The sequence below is a fragment of the Ursus maritimus genome, unplaced genomic scaffold (genome assembly GCF_017311325.1).
Source record: "Ursus maritimus isolate PB19 unplaced genomic scaffold, ASM1731132v1 scaffold_17, whole genome shotgun sequence".
Taxonomy (NCBI): domain Eukaryota; kingdom Metazoa; phylum Chordata; class Mammalia; order Carnivora; family Ursidae; genus Ursus; species Ursus maritimus.
The window spans coordinates 23490643-23511612 of record NW_024424119.1 but is presented as its reverse complement, the minus strand read 5'-3'; the positions used below and the strand labels follow the sequence as shown (position 1 = coordinate 23511612).

Sequence of the window (20970 nt, the reverse complement as noted above, 5' to 3'; positions counted from 1 at the left end):
TATATGCCTATAATCAAGGCACAAGATGAAGTGACTTAGCCTAAATTTGGCACTGAAGACAGAGAAGAATGAATAAATTTAAGACATATTTTGAAGGTAGAACTGACAAAACTGGTTATTGGATAAGATGTAGTAGATGAAAAAAAAGGATAAGAATCACTGGTGTAAATAAACAGTTCCAAGCGCCCAAACTAGCTCCGCCCTTGTCCTGTCCACGCAAGCTGCGGAAGTGAGGAAAAGAAAGCGACCGCTAACCTACAGACAGGCTTCCGGTCTGGCGTCGCAAAGAGACCGTAAATGGGAGAACCCGGTTTGGCCCCTCCCCCATGATGGGCGGTCCTGGGGAGTGACAGATGCCAATGGCCAGCGATTCTTCGGGCACTCACCCAATGGCTCTGGAGCTGGGCGGAGTCCTGCGGCACGAGGTTTGTCCCCACGCGGTGCGGGGAGTTTACCGCAAGCCTTCCGCAGTTCTGCTGCCAGGCTTCCGTAATTCTGCGGAGGGCTTCGGCACTTCTGCCCACGCGGGAAGTTGTGCCCAGTACGTGGGCTTTGAATCCGAAGTGCTGGAGCAAGACCTGGACCCGGAGTTATGGGGCCGGCGCCTGCGGGAGCGCAGGATCGCGGAACTGCTGGGGAGCCAGAGGTGGGTGAGCTGTTCTGGGAGGAAAGAATGCTTTCTACGTGCCAGAGGTGGCAGAGACTGGCAGCTCGCCGGCGAGGGGCGCGAAGGCGGTCCCTTCTGGAGGAGCCTTATTCCACCACGTTTCCAGTCTGGGGCACCGAGACAGTCAGGGAGATGGAACCTGGCGTTATTTGGATAGAAGCAGTAAAGCTTATTGAGCTTACTCCTTCGAGAGCTGTGCACCTGGAAGTTGAGGAGACCTAACCAGGGCATTTTCCTAACCAGATCTTCCTCATCACTGTGAGAGATCTAACCTCTTGTGCCAGTTCTGTGCTCGCTGCTGTAACAGAGGGCACATGGTGGTGCTTCTGGAACCCTTAAGTAGGGCTTTAACCCGTGTAGGACCGTGGAGTGGGGGTGGGGCCCAGGGCTGTAGGGGAGAAGGTTTGGGAACCTGCAGACCAGGGTGTGAAGCCTGCTTACAGAATAGGCATACTAACTGTGGAACCTTGAGCTCAGGGGACTCCCTTCAAGTGTACATTTTCTGCCAGGATTACTGAGGATTGGATGACGTACTGAGTATATTTTACAGAGGCAGTAGGTCATAGTTTTCTCCAACACTGACCACTTATACTGATGTAGTCCACAGTCAGGGCTTCCTGGCAGGGGTAGAGCCTGGCAGGATTTGGATAGAGCAGGAGTGGAGATGGCATTTGCAGATTACCAGGACTGACCCAGCAGAAGAGGAAGCTCCCTGATGCATAGTACCGGAAATACAAGGAACTCATTGCTTAGGTCAGGGCTCAGTCAGCTCCTAACCCTACCAACTCCAGGCAGGGTTCCATGCTTGTGCTGTCACATAGACAAAGAGCCCTCAACTGAAGGAGTTTTCAGCCTAGCGCTCAGTGATGTTCTTCTAAGTAATGATAATCCTGAGTTTTACAGTCTGACTCCCATTCAAAAGAGTGAACAGGATCCTGTGAAGTTTTTGCCCACATCCTACCATGGTGGCACTTCAGGCAGTGGATGCTAGGTATCTGTGACCTCACAGGGGCTTCTCTTCTCACATGCAACAGATGATAGAAGTAGCTCTGGAAGGCACAGCCAAGGAGGGAAAGAAGGAGTCCTCAAAGAAGCGTACCTTGGCTGGGTCTCCGGTGGAGGGCCTCCTGCAGCCAGCGAAGCTTAGCCGGGCAGAACTATATAAGGAACCCACCAGTGAGGAGCTGAATCGCCTTCGGGAGACTGAGAGTCTCTTCCACTCCAGCTTGCTTCGTTTACAGGTACCATTGGGTGGCTGGGGCTTCCGTGAGAGAGGTGGGCCCGGGACCCTGGGGCTGAAGGACTCTCCCCTGTCTTTTCTTTCAGGTAGAGGAGCTACTAAAGGAAGTGAGCCTTCCAGAGAAGAAGAAGGAGCGGATCGATGCTTTCCTACGGGAGGTCAACCAGCGGGTCCTGAAGGTGCCCTCAACTCCTAAGACAGAGGTAAAGCAGGTAGTGTGAAGAAATGGAAAGCCCCGGAGACGTCCTCAGTGTGGGCATCTGAAACAGGGCCTGCTCTTCTCCAGAGGGGATAGGGTGTTAGGGAGCTCGTTTTCACTGCCAGGAGGCTCAACTGGAAGTACAGTCAACCATGTGTTCATTTGTTCAGCAAACACTTATGTTTCTTGCAGTAGTTGTATTCTTAGGATACGTCAGTGAACAAAGCAGTCTATTTTCTAGTGTTGGGCTTATGGATAGTAGATAACAAACATGGCAGGTAAACTGTGTGGCATTGTTGGAAGGTGGTAAACTCTATGGGCAAAGGAGAAAGTTGGGCAAGGTAAGGGGATTGTGGGGGTATCAGAGGATGGGAGTGGTTTGCAATTTTATTTTCAATAGGGTGGTTGAGGGTGGCCTCACTGAAGTGACATTAGTGTGAAGATTTGAAGTAAGTGAGTCAGCCATATAGATAGCTAAAGGAAGAAGAGCATGTCGGGAATAGGAAATAGCCAACACAAAGGCTCAAAGGCAGGAGTAAGTCTGGTATGTTCCTTCGATTGAATGAGGAGAAAATAGGTGAGTTCAGAAAGACAACAGAGAAAAAAAAAAAAAAAGACAACGGAGGAAGGAGTCATTTCACGCAGGCCCTTGTACACTGAAACAAGGACTTTGGCTGTTGCTGTGGGTGAAATGAGAAACCACCAACGGGACATTTTTTGGTAGAGCAGTGATGTGATCTAACTTTGTTTTAAAAATGTTCACTCAGACTGTTGTGTTGAAAGTAGAATGGAGGGGCACCTGGGTGGCTCAGTCAGTTAAGTGTCTGCTTTCGGCTCAGGTCATGATCCCAGAGTCCTAGGATCAAGTCCTGCATCGGGCTCCTTGTTCAGCAGGGAGCCTGCTTCACCCTCTGCCTGCCACTCCCCCTAGACCAGGAGTTTGTTTTCAAATGTGTTGATGTGTTTAATTTGAGATGTCTACTAGACACGAAGGGGAACACGTCAGGAAGGCAATCAGACTAATACCTATCACTGTCTCTGTCCCACAGCTGACTGACCAGACCTGGCTCCCAGCTGGGGTTCGAGTACCTCTCCACCAAGTGCCCTATACCGTGAAGGGCTGTTTCCGCTTCTTGCCTCCAGCCCAGGTCACTGTTGTGGGCAGCTACCTTCTGGGTACCTGCATCCGGCCGGACATCAATGTGGACATGGCAGTGACCATGCCCAGGGTGAGGTCCAATATTTGGGGGATGAGGGCCCTGTTCCTTCATCACCTACAAATTCCTGGGTCTCTCTTTCTTTCCCACCTGCCACTTGCCAGGGGGTTGAAATCTGAACTGAAACTCAAAAGAGCAGGGGCGCCTGGGTGGCTCAGTCATGATTCCAGGGTCCTGGGATCGAGCCCCATGTTGGGCTCCTGGCTCAGTGGGGAGCCTACTTCTCCCTCTCCCTGCTGTTCATGTGCGCTCTCTCTCTCTCTCTCTCTGAGATAAATAAATAAAATCTTTAAAAAAACAAGCGAACAAAATTTGCTCTTCTGCTGTCTTCTTGAGGGCAGCTTCAGTGTGCCCTTGGGTCAGTTGCTGCCATTTGGAACTTGGCCTTGCTCATCTGAGAGTTAAGTATATAGTTGCTAGCCCTGGTTCAGATACTCCAGCCAGCAAAGATCCCTGAGGTCTCTAAACCGTGACTCACCTTGGCTTCCTCCTGGACCCCAAGCTCTCTAACAACAAGCGCTTAAGTGCCTGGTCATCTCTCCCTTCTTCTGACCCTCTCCAGGAGATCCTACAGGACAAGGATGGGTTGAACCAGCGCTACTTCCGCAAGCGTGCTCTCTACCTGGCCCACTTGGCTCACCACCTGGGCCAAGACCCCTTCTTTGGCAGTGTTCGCTTCTCCTACACCAACGGCTGCCACCTGAAACCCTCACTGCTGCTTCGGCCACGTGGTAAGAGGCACACCTTGGGATGAAGGCACAGTCTAGGGCCACAAATCTAGTGGGGGAGGTGTGGGGACCTCAAGTCCGAGGTGAGTGGTTTGGGCCTCAAGTTTGAGGGGGAAGGTGTAAGGACCTGAGATTCTAAGGTGGGAGGGCGTGGGCCCTCACATGGGAGGAGGGTGGTACGGGGGCGCACCTGGCAGGGTCTCGGCACTCCCGGTCTCCCCAGGGAAGGATGAGCGCCTGGTCACCATACGTCTGCATCCGTGCCCTCCACCTGACTTCTTCCGCCCGTGCCGCCTGTTGCCATCTAAGAACAACGTGCGCTCTGCCTGGTACCGAGGGCAGAGTCCCCCAGGGGATGGTAAGTGGCAGTGGTATCAAGGTGGAGCTGAAGGGAAGGATGTTGTGGGGATTTCTCCTCCCATGGCTTCCTCTCTCCCTCCCACAGGCAGCCCAGAGCCTCCCACCCCCCACTATAATGCATGGGTCCTGCAGGACATGACCCTTGAGTCCCACGTGCAGCTGCTGTCCACTGTGCTGGGCTCAGCCTTGGGGCTGAAGGATGGTGTGGCACTTCTGAAGGTCTGGCTGCGGCAGCGGGAACTGGACAAGGTGAGTTGGAAGTGGCCCAGCTTCCCTGCCTCACTGAGTGGTGGGCTGGCCCTGAGCTTGGGCCTCTCTCTCCATCTCTTTTTCAGGGTCTGGGAGGGTTCAGTGGGTTCCTTGTCTCCATGCTGGTTGCCTTCCTTGTGTCCACGCGCAAGATCCATACTACTATGAGCGGCTACCAGGTCTTGAGGAGTGTCTTGCAGTTTCTGGGTAAGGTGGCTAGACCCAGAAAGGCCAAGGGTTCCATTCTTCCTGTCAATCCTGTCATCCTATCAGGGATCATTCAGTTTCTTGCCATCAGACAGTTGAGCAAACTGAATTCTGGAGGCAGGCAGTTGCAGCCACCTGACCAGAGAGAGAGTGTCATTAGGTCTGGGTCCCCTGGGAAGAGGATACCTTCTGACACACCCACCTTCTCTGGCTCACTTCAGCCACCACAGATTTGACAGTCAACGGGATCAGCTTATGTCTCAGCTCAGATCCCTCTTTGGTGAGTGGGGCAGGGCTGGGTCTGGGCAAGGAGGCTTGAAGGTAAGGCTCCAACTCTGACCGCCTTCTCTCTGTGCCTCCAAGCCGGCCCTGGCTGACTTCCACCAGGCCTTCCCTGTTGTCTTCCTGGACTCCTCAGGCTGTCTCAATCTCTGTGCTGATGTTACTGCATCTACTTACCACCAGGTACCAATTGTCCCCCACTCCTGAGTACCCCTTCTGTCCCTTCTGCCAGTCCCAGAGCCCCAGAAACTTCTCTCCAAAGAGCTTAGGTCAGGCATGTCTCTTGGTCTGAGCCCTCAGGTCAATGAAGGAGGAGATATAGTGGTGATAGTCTCACATGTGAGTTCCCTGTTTATCCTGTGGCCCCAGGTACAGCATGAGGCACGGCTGTCTATGGCATTGCTGGACAGTAGAGCTGATGATGGATTCCAGCTTCTGTTGATGACTCCCAAACCCATGATCCGGGCTTTTGACCACATCTTGCAGTAAGTTTAGGGCTGGCAGGCTATGGCAGTGGGTCCTGTTTCCCTGGGGCTGCAGTGATGGGGCAGAGGTCCTCAGGCAGGTGTTCAGATCTTCCTCGTTTTGGGGGGGGGTGGTATTTGGGGTCAGCAGCACCTCATTCTCTTTGTCCTTCTGTGCCCCTCTAGTCTCCATCCACTGAGTCGCCTGCAGGCAGCATGTCACCGGCTAAAGATGTGGCCAGAGCTACAGGATCTTGGTGGGGACTATGTTTCAGCTGCTTTGGGCTCCCTGACCACCCTCCTGGAGCAGGGTCTGGGGTCCCGCCTGCACCTGCTGGCCCACTCTCGGCCCCCAGTCTCAGAGGTGAGGTGCTGTGGGGTGGGGAGTTTGTGGGCTTAAGGGGACTTAGATCCAGGGTCCCAGGGGATACAAAAGACACACCATTCCTCTAGCTAGATCTTTTCTTTTCTTTTCTTTTCTTTTCTTTTCTTTTCTTTTCTTTTTTTTAAGATTTTATCCATTAGAGAGAGTGCACGTGTGGGCGAGCAGGGGGAGGGGCAGAGGCAGAGGGAGAAGCAGGCTCCTCACTGAGCAGGGAGCCCGATGTGGGGCTCGATCCCAGGACCCCAGGATCGCGACCCGAGCTGAAGGCAGGCACTTAAACAACTGAGCCATCCAGGCGCCTGTAGATCTTTCTACTTAGTTGCAAAGTGGGTTTCCAGACCAAGCTGGGGCATTCTTGGGTTGAGCTCGCCTTTTTATACCCTATAGTGGGACATCAGCCAAGATCCACCAAAGCACAGAGACTCTGGGACCCTGACCCTGGGATTGCTCCTCCGGCCTGAGGGGCTGACCAGTGTCCTCGAACTTGGACCAGAGGCCAACCAGCCTGAGGTGAGGAGCCCTGAGGTCTGGGGGATGGTTTGGCCCTGGCTTGGGAAGTCCAAGCCACACACTGGCAGAAGTGGTGTGGATCATCCTCATGCCTCTTGGGTTGCAGCCTGTCAGGGATTTCCGACAGAGCCCATCTTTGTTGATTTCTCCTACCACCCATTGCCTTTCCTCAGGCTGCTGACTTCCGCCAGTTCTGGGGATCTCGCTCAGAGCTTCGGCGTTTCCAGGATGGGGCCATTCGGGAAGCTGTGGTCTGGGAGGCAGCCTCTATGGCCCAGAAGCGCCTTATTCCCCACCAGGTGGTCACCCACCTCTTGGCACTGTGAGTGTTAGCATCTGGATGCCAGGAAGCATCCATGGACTGGGGAGCCTTTTAGGAGGGTCCAGCCCAAGCTTTGGGCTGAATAGCTAATATCCAGTAGCTTATTCCAGTAGCCTCAGTGCCCACACTGAGTCTGTGCTGTGCCCCTTTCCCAGCCATGCCAACATCCCAGATACCTGTGTCCACTATGTGGGGGGCCTTCTGGATGCATTGATCCAAAGCCCAAAAGAGGTAAGGGTCGTTTGTCAGGGCTGGGGTCACGGCCAGGGGTTGCAGAGTAGCCTGTGCGGTGGAATTAGGTAGCAGGTGGAGAGCACTTGCAACCTCAGCCAGACTGCACTTCCCATAGTGTCCAGCAGAGGGGGTGCTGGCTCTATGGCAGAATCCCAGGTGGCTGTGGCAGTGGTGGGGTTTGGGGGAGCTTCTGTAGGGTCCTGGTCTCCTGACTGTGCCTCTCCTTCTTAGAACTCCAGCACAGGTGAGGAGGCCCTGGCAGCAGCCGTGCGTTGCTACGATGACCTCAGCCGCCTCCTGTGGGGGCTGGAAGGTCTCCCGCTGACCGTGTCTGCTGTGCAGGGAGCTCACCCAGTGCTGCGCTACACTGAGGTGAGGTGCAAGGGGACAGGGAGCCCCTTCTGCTTGGCGACCCTTCACCTCTGCCCCGCTCACCCAGTATTCCCCCTTCCAGTTCCTGTGTTCACTCTCTCCTAGTCCCAGGCCCCTTCCTCAGCCCTGCTTCTTCCATAGGTGTTCCCACCTACCCCAGTCCGGCCAGCCTACTCCTTCTATGAGCAGCTTCGAGAGCGGGCCTCGCTGTTACCCCGGCCCGACAAGCCCTGTCCAGCCTACGTGGAGCCGATGACCGGTGATGATCCTCTCGGGAGGGATGAGAGGAACCTTTCCCACTCCATCCCACAGTCCTGAGACCTCTTACTTTTCTTCCTAGTGGTATGTCACCTGGAGGGCAGTGGTCAGTGGCCACAGGATGCTGAGGCCATACGGCGGGTCCGAGCTGCCTTCCAGCTGCGCCTGGCAGAGCTGCTGACGCAGCAGCATGGGCTGCAGTGTCGTGCCACGGCCACGCACACGGACGTCCTCAAGGTTAGGCTGGTGCAGGGTCGGGATTCCCCAGGGAGGGAGGAGACGGGCTGTGAGGGTGCTCCAGGCTGACCTGTATCTCCCACCCCATACCCTCTTTCAACAGGATGGGTTCGTGTTCCGGGTTCGTGTGGCCTATCAGCGGGAGCCCCAGATCCTGAGGGAAATGCGGAGCCCCGAGGGGATGATCTCCTTGAGGGACACCCCTGCCTCCCTCCGCCTTGAGAGGGACACGAGGCACTTGCCCCTGCTCACCAGCGCCTTACATGGGTATGGCCACCTGTCTCTCTGGGAGGCCAGATGGTGTTGTAGGGATATGAGTTATGGAGTCAGGCAAATTCTAGAACCTTCGCCCTGACACTTCACTGGCTATGTCCCTTTGTGTAGGAGTTCCCTCTCCCGATCTTATTTCTCGTCTGTAAAATGGGAACTTTTTTTTTTTTTTTAAGATTTTATTTATTTATTTGACAGAGAGAGAGACAGCCAGCGAGAGAGGGAACACAGTCAGGGGGAGTGGGAGAGGAAGAAGCAGGCTCCCAGCGGAAGAGCCTGATGTGGGGCTCGATCCCAGAACGCTGGGATCACGCCCTGAGCCGAAGGCAGACGCTTAATGACTGAGCCACCCAGGTGCCCCTGTAAAATGGGAACTTTATAGGACCAACCTGTTGGTATTAGCTAAAGGTATGTGAGATTCTGTATAGAATGTGTTAGCAGAGGGGCAACTGGGTGGCTCAGTTGGTTAAGCGTCTGCCTTCGGCTCAGGTCATGATCCCAGGGTCCTGGGATCGAGCCCTGCATCGGGCTCCCTGCTCAGCCTGGAGCCTGCTTCTCCCTCTCCAGTTCCCCCTGCATGTGTTCTGTCTGTCAAATGAATGAGTGAATGAATGAATGACAGAAAGAAGGAAAGAAAGAAAGGAAGAAAGAAAGAAAGAGGGAAAAAAAGAAAGATAAAAAAAAAGAGAGAAAGGAAGAAAAGTGTTAGCACAGAGGGTAACTTTGCGTAAAGGTTGAGTAGATAGTGGCGGTGGAGCTGCAATACTGCTCTTGGGCCCTGAGGGCCTGAGGCTCATTGCCACTACCCTCTTCCCCACCCCCACAGGCTCCAGCAGCAGCACCCAGCCTTCTCAGGTGTGGCACGGCTGGCCAAGCGGTGGGTGCGTGCCCAGCTTCTGGGTGAGGGGTTTACTGATGAGAGCCTGGACCTGGTGGTTGCTGCTCTTTTCCTGCATCCTGAGCCCTTCACCCCGCCCAGGTAATTCCCTTCATCTTTTCCCTAGCCAGAAAGTTCCCTTTGGGGCCAGCTTCCATCCCTTAGGCTGTACTTCAGTCCAAATGGGAGAGGGTAGCTGAAACGTGACAGAAGAGGTTCTGAGACACCCCCTCCCCCTAGTCCCTGCCAAGGAAGGGGTCTAAGTTGTCCAGACCATGGGGTAAGCCCTGGGAGGTGTGCTTGGGCCCAGACTCTTTGCTTACTCCTTCTTCTCAGCTCCCCCCAGGTGGGCTTCCTTCGGTTCCTTTTTTTGGTGTCGACCTTTGATTGGAAGAACAACCCCCTTATTGTCAACCTCAATAACGAGCTCACTGGTAAGTGGTAGGACTGGGATCAGACTACTACAGGAACGACGGTTTGTGGATTGCAGAGCAGGGCACACGGGGTTTTCCCTGTCAGTCTGTGAGGTGTTTTTGTGTGTGTGCCTTCCCCTTCCCAGATATTTGTACCTGACCCCGATGGCCTTGGGTTGGGGAATTACTAGGAGAAAGAGGCCCAGTTCAAGGTTTTACGGAGTTCTGAAGGTGTAGAGCTATGGTTTGCTCACATGGTGATCAGAAACAGAATGGACTAGGTGGTAAGCAGGCTACCTAGTGTGGGCTGTGAAGGGGAGAGGAGAGTAGAAGGCGACCCTGAATACCAGGTGAGAAGTCTTGTGGGGAGCAGAGAAGGGCCCAGATTAGAGTAGATGCCCAGACCTCTTGGGGAGTGGGGGTGATGAATTCCAGTTGTAACATGAGGAGCTCTTGGTCCCAGCAGAGAGGAGGGTGTCAGCTTCCTAATTCCCCAGGTGTGTGGGAGCATAGGGTGGGAGGGGGTCAGGGGCAGGCCTCAGCTTGTGCAAGCCCGGAAACTACACTGGGGTGCCAGGCAGTGGAAAATTCTGTCTCTGGGCTGAGCTTGGGAGTTTAGTGCCCCACCCAGTGGAGGCAAACATGGCGTTCTTTTCATTGCCTTCGTCTCTTGGCGGGAGGGCCATTGGGAAATCCCTGTGATGGGCCACCAGAAGACCTGGGGCAGTAGAGCATGTCAGGGAAAAGGAGCAGGCTGACCCAGGACCCTGTCTTGTTCACAGTGGAGGAGCAGCAGGAGATCCGCAGTGGCTTCCTGGCAGCTCGGACACAACTCCCGGTCATGGTCATCGTTACCCCCCAGGATCGTAAAAACTCTGTATGGACACAGGATGGACCCTCGCCCCAGGTGCAGTCCCATCCCTACCTCCAAATTTGTGATTTTCTTCCCCCAAGGAAAAAGTAGGCCCAGCCTGACCTAAGAGAGAGCCGTGGTTAGGTCTGATCTGTTTGATGTATGTGTGCCCTCCCTAGATCCTACAGCAGCTTGTGGTCCTGGCAGCTGAGGCCTTGCCTGTCCTAGAGAAGCAGCTAATGGATCCCCGGGGGCCTGGGGACATCAGGGTAAGCCCCTGACCGAGAGAGGCTCTGGTGTTCCGGGGATTCTGCCTCTGAATGTTGGAAGTCTGGAGCTGTAGGGGCTCTTGCAGGATGCTCTGTCCCCTTGTTTGGCGAGACTGAATCCAGAGAAGGCATTGGAGCTGCCCACGGTGCCTGATGGTGCCTGACAGTGGTGGAGCCTGCAGGAGAACCAGGGCCCTGGCTCTCTCCAGGCCTCACACTTCTAGCCTGTGTTCCTCCTGTTAGGGTGAAGCTGACCCCAGCTCGGGCTTGGTGTTCCCACCTTCAGATGAGCATTTGGGCCCCTAGTTGGGGGTGGGAGGTCAGACAAAAGGGAAGGAAGAAACAGAGGTGGGCATGTAGAAGACTTTGTGGTCCAGCTCCCCGCTCCCAGTGGGTGCTGCTGACCGCTCTCTGCCCTTCCTCAGACGGTGTTCCGGCCACCCTTGGATATGTATGATGTGCTGATCCGCCTGTCTCCCCGCCACATCCCCCGGCACCGTCAAGCCGTGGACTCGCCAGCTGCCTCCTTCTGCCGTGGCCTGCTCAGTGAGCCCGGGCCCTCTTCCCTGATGCCTGTGCTGGGCTACGATCCCCCTCAGCTCTATCTGGCGCAGCTCAGGGTAGGTCCCAAAGGGGCTGATTAAACCTGGGGAGGGGACTTCCATGTGAACCTAGGGCGGTGTCCACCTCTAGTCTTATCTGTGTCCTGCCCTTTCCTAGGAGGCCTTTGGGGACCTGGCCCTTTTCTTCTATGACCAGCATGGTGGAGAGGTGATCGGTGTTCTCTGGAAGCCCAGCAGCTTCCAGCCCCAGCCCTTCAAGGTATGCTGGCTGGTGATAACCCTGTGTTCCTGAGTGTGTACGTGTGGTTCCTTACGGGCACGCATGTCTGTACGTGGCGTGCTCTCTGAGCGACCATGGGTCAGGTGTGAAGCATGTGTCTTGCGTGTCTGTTTGCACTACTGCTGCTCCCCTCCACCCCCGCATGTTGTCTCTGGTGTGCCTTTGTGACACCTCAGTCCCCATTTCTCTGGTTCCCCTAGGCCTCTAACACGAAGGGGCGCATGGTGATGTCTCAAGGTGAGGAGCTGGTGATGGTACCCAACGTGGAGGCGATCCTGGAGGACTTGGCCATCCTGGGCGAAGGCCTGGTACAGGCTGTGGAGGCCCGAAGTGAGAAGTGGACCGTGTGAGCTCCAGCCCTAGGAGCAAGCTGTAGGTGACAGCAGGACTTCGACCTCTGGAGTAAGATGTCAATGGCATGACCTCCACCCTTGTTATGTACGGATCCTGCGTGGAGTACCTGCTGGCCTGAACACACTGAGATATTCCCCCAAAGAAGCCCTGCCCCAATTTTCTGTCTGATGCCTCAGCATTGGGGCGGAGTCTGGTATCCTACAGAGTCCCCTGGGCCTGTCTGAACTTCCAGAAGAAGAGAGTGAGCCAGCTCAGAAAGGGAACTAAATGAACCCAGGAGATCCATCCACCTGTCAGCCCTGGCCTGGGCTTCTTTTTGTCTTCCTAGGATGCTTCCAGAAGTGTGGAGAGGAGGACATGTGCCCAGGGCTGAGGCTCTGTCTCCTTCCCATTGCCAGGATATATGCCTAGACCTTAGTATACCCTTCAGTGCAGGGTCAGGCCTTTAAATAGGGCCCAGAGAAGGTGAGGAACTTGCTGAGGGTCCCAGCACTGAGCGGGGTGCTGTTGCTTTCCGGGGGGGACGTGGAAAAACACAGAGGACAGAAGGGGCTGGGTGGGTGAGGGGGCGAAGGGTTCAGCTGGTGCTCTAGTCCAGGAGAGCTGCACAGAACACTGAGGGCTGCCCTGGCTGCTCAGTGTCTCAGGCCCTCCGGCTCTGTGCCTGCAGCCCTGCAGAGGGGTGCAGAGGGGAACAGGACCCCAGTCCTGCTCTCCAGAAGCTCTCTGTGCCAGGGCAGGGTGGGGGGGGCTGCCTTCTTACACCCTGGTCCACACCCCACTTCTGGCAGCCTCTCCCTTCTTCGTCTCCCCTAATCCTGGGTGTTTTTCCAGACTCAGCTCAAATAGTGCCTCCTCCTCCAACCTTTCCTTCGCCCCCAGCCTGAGGTGCTCTTTCTCTCCTCTGAAACATCGGAGCAATGATTGTCTGTTCAGTTTACTTCGTAGTCGCATACGGTGGCGTGAACCCTTCTGTTGTCTTAAACTTGGATTTAAAATTAAATCAGTTTCCCCATGTTCTTGGTTTTTCTGCCTTTTTCATGTGGGGTTAACCCTGTCACTCTTTGGGGGCAGGTGATATGTTTGAAGATAGATTTCTTGGCACCTTCGTGGCACCGAGGACAGTCCTGTGCTCAAGGAGGAGACAGGTGGGTACAGAAGGGGCGATGGAGCACGCAGGGCCACCAGGAGACCTTAGGGAAAAAGGAATCATAGTCTGTACTCTCTGCCTAGAATGGGCGGGGTGGGGATGGTGTGAGCTGCGGCGGACATCCTCGGAGTGCTGGCTAAATGCTGGGTGCTCACTAAATGCTGGGTGTTTCACGTGTCTTCCGTGTGGGAATGCGCTCACACAGTAATGCCAGCCCCGTGCAGCACGCGCTCTGACTTCTCCTCGTCTTCCAAAGGAGGGAGCACGTTCGGCAGCGGGCAGGCCCTCGAGATGATAAGCTACATACGGGAACCCTGATCTCCAATTTTGTCCCAATTCTGTGAGTCTTCGTGAACCTATGCCAGTCCTATGTCATGGGATTAGAAGTGGGCATAGAGAATACATTGATGGGCCGTGTGAGCTGGGGTCTGCTTCTCCCCGTGCCCTTGATTCACAAACTCCCGACAGATGTGTGCAAGGTTTTCTTGTCAGGGAAAGAAACGCAGTTCCAGCCCTCACGGACCTTGGGTCTGTGGTTGTCCCTGGCTGCTCCTCACTTATTTTTCTCCCCAGCCTGTCCCTAGGCTCTGAGGGGGGATGGTGCTGGCCTGTTTCAGACTGTCCTGCTTCCTCCTGGGGCAGTTTCAGTCCTTGGTTTCTGGCCTTTCACAAAGCCAGTTCTGGATGATCCTGGTGCGGGAAGGAACAGAGCCTGCCCCCAAGTAAAGCTGCAGCAGGTGGCTCCGACAGGTGCAGACAGCGGTCCCCACTTGGGAGATGAGCCCTGGCCCTGCTACCTCCCCATGTGTCCCTGGGCAAGTCACTTCCCCTGCTGGGGTCAGCTTTCCTACTTTGAAAATGGGTGCGGTAATGGCTTCGTCAGGTGCACAGTGTGGCAAGGGAAGAGGGCAAAGGACTCCAACCCAAGAAGCCATGCCATCCCTTCTGCACTCCCTGTAGCTTAGGGGATGGAGCGTGGAGAGCGCTGGAAGCCCAGGCTCCCAATCTGAATCCCTCACATTACAGCTCCAGCCTGTTTTCCTCAGATCTCTGGGAAGTAGGTGAGGAGGCTGGCATGGTCGAAGATGACCTCGCCGGGAGGGGCGGGGGAGTGGCCTGAGGAGCTGGAACTTCATTGGAAGGGAAGGAGAGAAGACTAGAAGGAACTGTGTGAGCAAGGATGTAGGTTACACATTCCCGTGGGTGCGTCCGCCTCTGTGGGCATCTGCATTTAACTTTGCAGGTGGACGTGGATGGGGTGGGAGTCTGTCTGATGTATGGAGTGATTTGTCTGCTCTATGTTGGGGGCAGGGACATGTCTGTAAGCACTAGTCTGTGTACACATTTTTGCCTCTAGCTCTGATTCGCTGTAAAAGGGGAAATCTCTTTTCGAAGGGCAAGTCAGGAGAAAAAGCTCTCAGACAAAAGGCAAAAACTCCATTTTTCCCTGTGGATTTAAAGGCTTTAAACAAAACCTTTTTCTTGGGGCTTTGGTTTCCCCAGTTCTGTCAGATCTAAGTGTCTCTACACAGTTACATTTAGTGAATTCTCAAAGTGTCTTCTCTTCTGCCTGTGGTATCAACGCCTCCTCTAAACCAGAATCCTTTCGGGGCGCTTGGGTGGCACAGTCAGTTGGACATCCGACTTGGTTTCAGCTCAGGTCCTGATCTCAGGGTCGTGGGATCGAGCCCCGGGTCAGACTTCACGCTGAGCGCAGAGTCTGCTTGAGACTCCCTCTGTCTCTGCCTCTGCCCCTCCCACTGGTGCTCGCTCTCTCTAAAATAAGTAAATCTTTAGAAAAAATTAAAGTATTAAACCAGAATCATTTTAGCTGGAGACCCTATTTTCCTCTGCCCAGTACCTTACTCTGGAGAAGAAGAGCAAGACCCCAAAGCCTGGGGGTCCTTGCAGCAGGTTATATTCAGTGAAGTCCAAAGGGCTGCTCAGATTCGGGCTAGTCTGAGTGTCCCCACCTCAGTAAGTAAACATGTAACCCCCCCAACATCCGGTGCTTGCTTTGTGAGTCATAGATTAATCCAGGTGAGAGATGAAGGGGAGGGGAAGCCTGGGGCACGTGAGTCACCCCTACCCTACTCAGGAATAGGCCAGCCTGCTTGCCCATCCCTCTGCTGCAAAGAGAGAGGAGGGAGTATGGGGGGAAAGGACTCTCAGACTGCCCACAGCACTAAAGGGGACCAGGGTGTTCCAAACCCCGAGAGAGACTCATTTCCCTTTCCCACTTCAGCTTCTGAGAGCAGGATGGGGAAGATAATTTTTCTGGTTTGCATGAGGCCCAGAGAGGTGTAGGAACTTGTCCAGGGTCACACAGGGGGCTAGGGGTGGAGACCCAGAGAATCTAGGCGTCCTGGCTCTAGGCCTTGCTGCTGAACTTGAGCTTTCCTGGAGCCAAGGGCTGGGGTGAGGAGGAATAAAGAAATGGAAAGCCGAGTTCCAGATCTGTGCAGTGGGGCAGAGAGGAGTGCAAAGCCTGGCCCTGTCCCCTGTTCTGGGCCACCTGTTAGCAAGACCTAGAGGAGCAGAGCCCAGGGGAGGGGAGGGGTGGGAGTGTGCACACTCTGGTCCACCTAAGCTCAAGCCTGAGTCTCCTCTGTCCCACAAGCCAACAATATGGTATTATAATTAAGGCACTTGCTAAGAGACTAGAACTTAATTATTCCAACCACTTAAAAAAAAGACAATTACAAGATGGAGGTCTAATTATCGCTACGACGACAATCGTATTATACGGCATAGATAGATATGGCATCTTGGCCTTTCTCTAATCTGCCCCCACAGAATCCCCACCCCCATCTCCCAATCCATGGGTCTCCCTGGAGCCCGGTTCCCACCGATCCCAGGTCTAGCGATCCTTAGGAAGTCATACCTGAAGTCTGACTGCAGAACCTCCTTCTGGGCCTATCCCCTCTCTTAGATACTTTCCCTTGTGACACCTCTTCCCCAGGACAGGCAGCCAGTGGCTGGCCTGTAATTAGCACCCAGACTGGGCTGGGATGAGGGGAGAGAACACTGGGCCTCACACATGCCCATGGCCTTTCCAGAACACCAGATGCAGAGCCTCCTTCCACCACCTGTCCCCCATCCCGCCCCCTTCAGACCACAGGCCTCTCAGAGAGCAGTTGTCCTGGGCCCCAACCCAGGTTCAAGTTCCTGTCTTCCCAATTCTGCTCGCCTCCAATTTTAGCTTCTTGCCGACCTGCCCTGTTCACTCTGCCCCCTAAGTCCCCAATTCAAACCCTCCTCGCTCCCTATAGCTATTGCCCTGCATCTGGCCTTTTTCCCTCCTCTGTGGCTTCCTTCCAGGCCTCTGGGCCTCAGCCTCTCCCCTCCAACACACCCTCCACTTCACAGCTGGAGGGATCCTTCCAATGCCTTCCATTAATTGACAAATGGAGACCATACCACTTTGCTGCTTAAAACCTTCAGGTCTCCCATTAGCTTCTGTTCTTAGCAGTGGAACATTTGTCAATTACCATCATGTTTAGAACCCTGATGTAACATGGTTAAAATACTGTGGCTGAAGTGGGAGGTGGGGCCAGGGCTCTGCCTCCTTGGCGTCCCTCTCCCCAGTTCCAGGTGGAACAGTCACCGCGAGAGTTTCCTCAGAGCTCTGGGTATTAAAGAAGCACAGCTTGAATATCTTTGGCTCCTCGATAAGGTCCAGGCCCTTAGTACAGAACCCAAGACCCTTCCTGTGCCACCAGTGTCCCTCCCTGGCTTCACTACAGGTGCTCTCATCATGGCCTGGCCCAGCAGGCTCTCACCTGGAAGACCTTCCATAAAATCCCCAGCCAAATGTTTCCTCCTCCAGGAAGCCTCTGGTTGCCTCAGCCTTTCAATAGCTCCACGCTCCCTTCCTGGCTGCAGGGGCCAGGCAAATGCCAGGCCCTAATTCAGGACCCCCAGGAAGCCCATGAGCTTTTCTTTCTCCTCAACCTCTGGTCCTGACCCCTCATCTTCTGAAACAACCATGGTTCCAGAAGCTTTCCTGCTAGTGAAAAAGATAGGAAAACAGAAAACCCAGGGGCTCCAAGGATCTGATCCCTGAGGTGTGAACCTGAGCCTTCCAGACACCCAGGCCTGTTTGCGGAGATAGTCTGGTCTGTGTCAGCTCCCCGTCACTAACTCCCCTCCCCCTCGGCTGGCACGGGGCAGGCCCAAACGGCTGGCCAGTTAGTCTCCAGACTCCTCAACAGATCCCCATCCTATGTCTCTGGCTTTTGTAAACACTGGACCTAGACCCACAGCCAGGCCCAGGCAGGGACACACACAGATATGCGCACAGAGCCCCTTGGACACACGAATGCTCGCGCAGGTCCTGATGCCCTTGGTCGTGCACGTGTCCATGCAGACCTCCATGGATACACACACACGCAGCTGAGAACACACATGGATGCGGGTGCATATTCACATAGGAGGACATGTGGCAGCCTAGCCTTTGTGACTCCCGGCCGTTCCTCAGCAAGGAGTCCAGGCCTCTGCCCCGTCCCTCTACCTCCTCTAGGGCTCTCTGCTGTCCCCAAAGGGTGCCAAGGGCACCTCAGGGACACCAGAAGGTGAACTCAGAATCCCCGGGATATGGGTCTAAAGGTAGATTTTTCTCAGGGTCCAGCTGGACATCTGGTTGGAGGTGCCAAGAGGGTAGTTTGGGTTCATGGGCTCTCTGCCATCTTGTCTGGAGACACGGGGTGACTGTTGGAGCAGGAGGAGATGCTCGCCCGCCCCCCAGTCTGGGGACGTTCATAATAGGATGATTCATCTCTGCTCTTCACTCCCAATTCCAGTCCGGAGCCAGCCCCCAACTCCTGAGGCCTAGGCAGGAATAATGTCCAGCAGTGGCCTAAGAGTGGGACACATTCTAGAAAGGGGGCTCAAGTGTGGAGAGACTTAGTGGCTTCCTGCATCCTGGCTCCCTGCTCCTCTTGTGCCTCAAAACCTGAGGCTCCCTGCCCTCTCTGCCCTTCTCTACCTCTCCTGCTCAGCCCCGTGGGGTTTGAAAATCCCAGCTCAACACTCAGTGGTTGAGACCTTAGCAGGTGACTTCTTTCCAAACCTCAGTTTTGTCAACTGTAAAAGGGGGGGGGGAAATAGACTCACTTTGGGAGGTTGTTTTGCAAATGGGAGGAAGTGCTTTCTAAACTGAAAATGTCTATATGTCTGCTTTGGTCTGCCACTCCCCCCATCCCGCTCCAATGCTCTGGAGGAGATTAGGGGGTTTGAAGAGGCTGGGGGGGACTGTAACATGATTTGTTTTCCAATGTCTACTCTCTTCTCTATCCCACTTGCTGACAGCAAGGCCCATGTATCTTCTGATGGTTCAGGCTGCTCCTATTGAAGCAAAAAGAGTTAGGGGGCAGGAAATGAAGGGTTTGCCACCACCTCCCTGTCCCCTTACAGGGCCCCAGTCAGCCCCTCTGGTCCAGCAAGCTGGGACCTGCATCTTTAGCCCTTCCCTTGCCTGGGAACCCACTCCCCCAGCTCTGACCTCTGACCTCAAGGAGTCACAGCCTCCAACAGGGTGGATGGGCTGTCAAGGCCCCTTCCTGGGCTCAGCTCTCCCGCCCAGGTGAGACATAGACCTTGCTCAAGATACCCTGGGAGGAGCTGGGGCCTCCTCATCTGCATCCTCCCAGAGCTCCCAGGTGGGCTGGCTTCTAGCCTGCACTTGGCGCTGGTGTTCCTTCCCAAAGCACAGGAGGGAGCCCAGAGCATTGTAGGTAAGCTCTGTGACTCAGAGCCCGGCCCTGCCAAGCTTCAATCACTTCTCTCTGAAGCCATGCTTCTTTCTATCTTTTGCCCCAGGGGGCGCCATTGACATTGGACTACAACGAGAAGAGTCCTTTAGTGAGGTCCTGCTTCAGCCCCCAAACTCAAGCCAGCCTGGCACTTCTGGACAAAATCTCCAGGCCCTGACCCCTCTTAATCCCACAGGAGGGCTGGCAGGAATAAGGGATCCTTGGAAGGCATTGTACCCTTCTCCCTCTTCCAGGCCCACTAAGAAGCGCGAAGCCCTACCCATTCCAAATCCTCTCAGTTCTGAGCCAAAGCCATCCCAATGTGCACGTGTATGGACACGTATGAGCACGTGTGTCCGCACGAGTTTTAGATAGGAATGAGTTTGGTGGGAGTATTTGGTGCAGCATGTGAACACCTATCAGCTGAGTGCAAACACGTGTGTATAGGGGCCTTGCCTGTGCCTGCTGGTGGCAAAGCTGCCCCTATCTTTCTCCTGTGCTCCAGTTTCCAGGCCAGGCCAGGGTGGGCCACGGTGAGGATGGGGTGCTGTGGGCTTGGGTTCCTTTCTTTCTTCCAGTGTGAAGGAGCCCCTTGCCAGTTCCTGTCCTGTGCTGCCTTTGAAGCCCCATCTGAGGCATTGAGGAACTGAGAAGCACATCACGCGATGGGGAGAAGAAAGGGCAGCATGGTAGAGGGTGTGTACCCGTTTCCACAGTCTGGGCTCTGGCGTCAGGAGTCTAGGGTTGTGTCTTGAGTCACAGATTGGCAGTGCGGCTGTGGGTAGACACTTGGTGATAGCCCCCTGATTCACCATGGGGCCTCCCAGCCCGTGGGGGCCCAGGGAATGGGGGCAATTCTCCCTGGGCAAAGAGCCACGGGAGACCTCTTGAGTGGGTTACATATATGTTTGAGCCCATGGCCAGGCTCTCATGTGAATGGGATTCTATGAGCATGTGAACAGAGCTCAGTATTTATAGGTGAGTGTGGCTGCCTGCCTCAGGGTGTGTGTGTGTGCGCACGTGTGCATGTGCGACTGTGTAAATTTACCCAAAGTGTGTTGCTAAATCTCTTTGGGCATGAGTCATCTCTGAAGCCCTCATTTCTGACAGCCACTCCTCAAGGGATAAGTCCCCAAGGCCCTTAGACCACCAGGATTAAAACCTCTGGAAAATGTGGTCTCCCTGGCAATGCTGCCATCCCGACTGGGCTGAGGTCAGATTTGCTCCCAGTCCTGTGGAAGTAGGGCCCAGGCCACCACACCTCAGTTTCCCAATTATTAAATGCAATATGGGGAGCCAGGATGCCTCATGCCCCACCTCAGATGGGGCCGACGACCTCACAGTTTAGCCCCTTAACCTCTTCAAGGGTCAAACTCTCCCCTGGCTGGGGATCAGCGAGAGTGGGGGGAAGAGAGGGTTAAAAACAGCTGGGACTCACCCTGCTGGCAAGCATGTGGCATGTGGCGTGTCAGGACAGCTGCAGCTCAGCCTCTGGAGCCATGTGCAAAACACACGCAGGTACACGTGTGGCAAACGGAGTCAAGCCAGCCAGGTTCAACAGGCATATGCACAGCCATGAGAAATGCCCAAGTGCCATCTGGTACACAGGACAGACGTCATGTGTGGACACAGCTGTGGACAGAGCTGGTCAGGACATGCAACATGGGACACGTCCTCAGCACAAGAACAACGGCCCATGGACGCCCAGCATATGTTCTGTGAGCCCACCCAGGTCCCGACTATGAGAGGGGCTCTTCTCCCTCGGGGCGCACAGCCTCCTCCCTCCAGCCCCCTGACTGGGGGCCCGCGGGGTCCCGCCGTCCTGGAGAGCTGGGTGGGGCCGGTCCCTTCCTTTCTGACCTGTCTCTCTCACCGCTGGGCACCGTCGTGTGGATGACGGCAGGGCGCACTGAGCGGCCCGAGGAGGTCTCTAGTGGCGGCTTCACTCTCCGCAGCCACGGTCCCGCACCCGCGTGCCCGCACCATTGCCTCTCAGACCCGCGCAATCCCCTCCTCCCCTAAGTGTCCCCACGGAGCGAACCTCACCCCTGAAGCTCCTCACAGCCGCCGCCGCCCCCTCCCTTCCCCACCCGCTTCCCCCAGCCCAGCGTCCCCACCGGCCTCCCCCGGCAAGCTGCGGGGGGGCGGCTGCCCACACCTCGGGCGGGCTCGGGGCTCGGCGGGCGGGGCTGCGGGCCGGGCGGGGCGCGTGCCTCCCGCTCGTATAAAGGGCGCCACCCGGCGCTCGGGGCCACCG

The 20970-nt window shown here is 55.3% G+C and overlaps 1 protein-coding gene across 1 annotated transcript; it reads left to right on the top strand.

Moving 5' to 3' along the window:
- The first annotated feature begins 292 nt into the window (after window positions 1–292).
- NOL6 (nucleolar protein 6) lies at window positions 293–12825 on the top strand. The gene is made up of 26 exons (XM_008695119.2): window positions 293–646; window positions 1702–1908; window positions 1994–2110; window positions 3156–3335; window positions 3886–4054; window positions 4275–4409; window positions 4497–4660; window positions 4747–4867; window positions 5089–5147; window positions 5231–5332; window positions 5519–5634; window positions 5800–5977; window positions 6386–6508; window positions 6682–6830; window positions 6986–7061; window positions 7296–7436; window positions 7578–7695; window positions 7777–7931; window positions 8035–8198; window positions 9028–9180; window positions 9415–9512; window positions 10274–10398; window positions 10524–10613; window positions 11039–11233; window positions 11334–11435; window positions 11657–12825. The coding sequence occupies exons 1-26, from the start codon at window positions 593–595 to the stop codon at window positions 11804–11806; spliced, it is 3441 nt and encodes a 1146-aa protein (XP_008693341.2). The 5' UTR covers window positions 293–592; the 3' UTR covers window positions 11807–12825.
- The last annotated feature ends 8145 nt before the right edge of the window (window positions 12826–20970 follow it).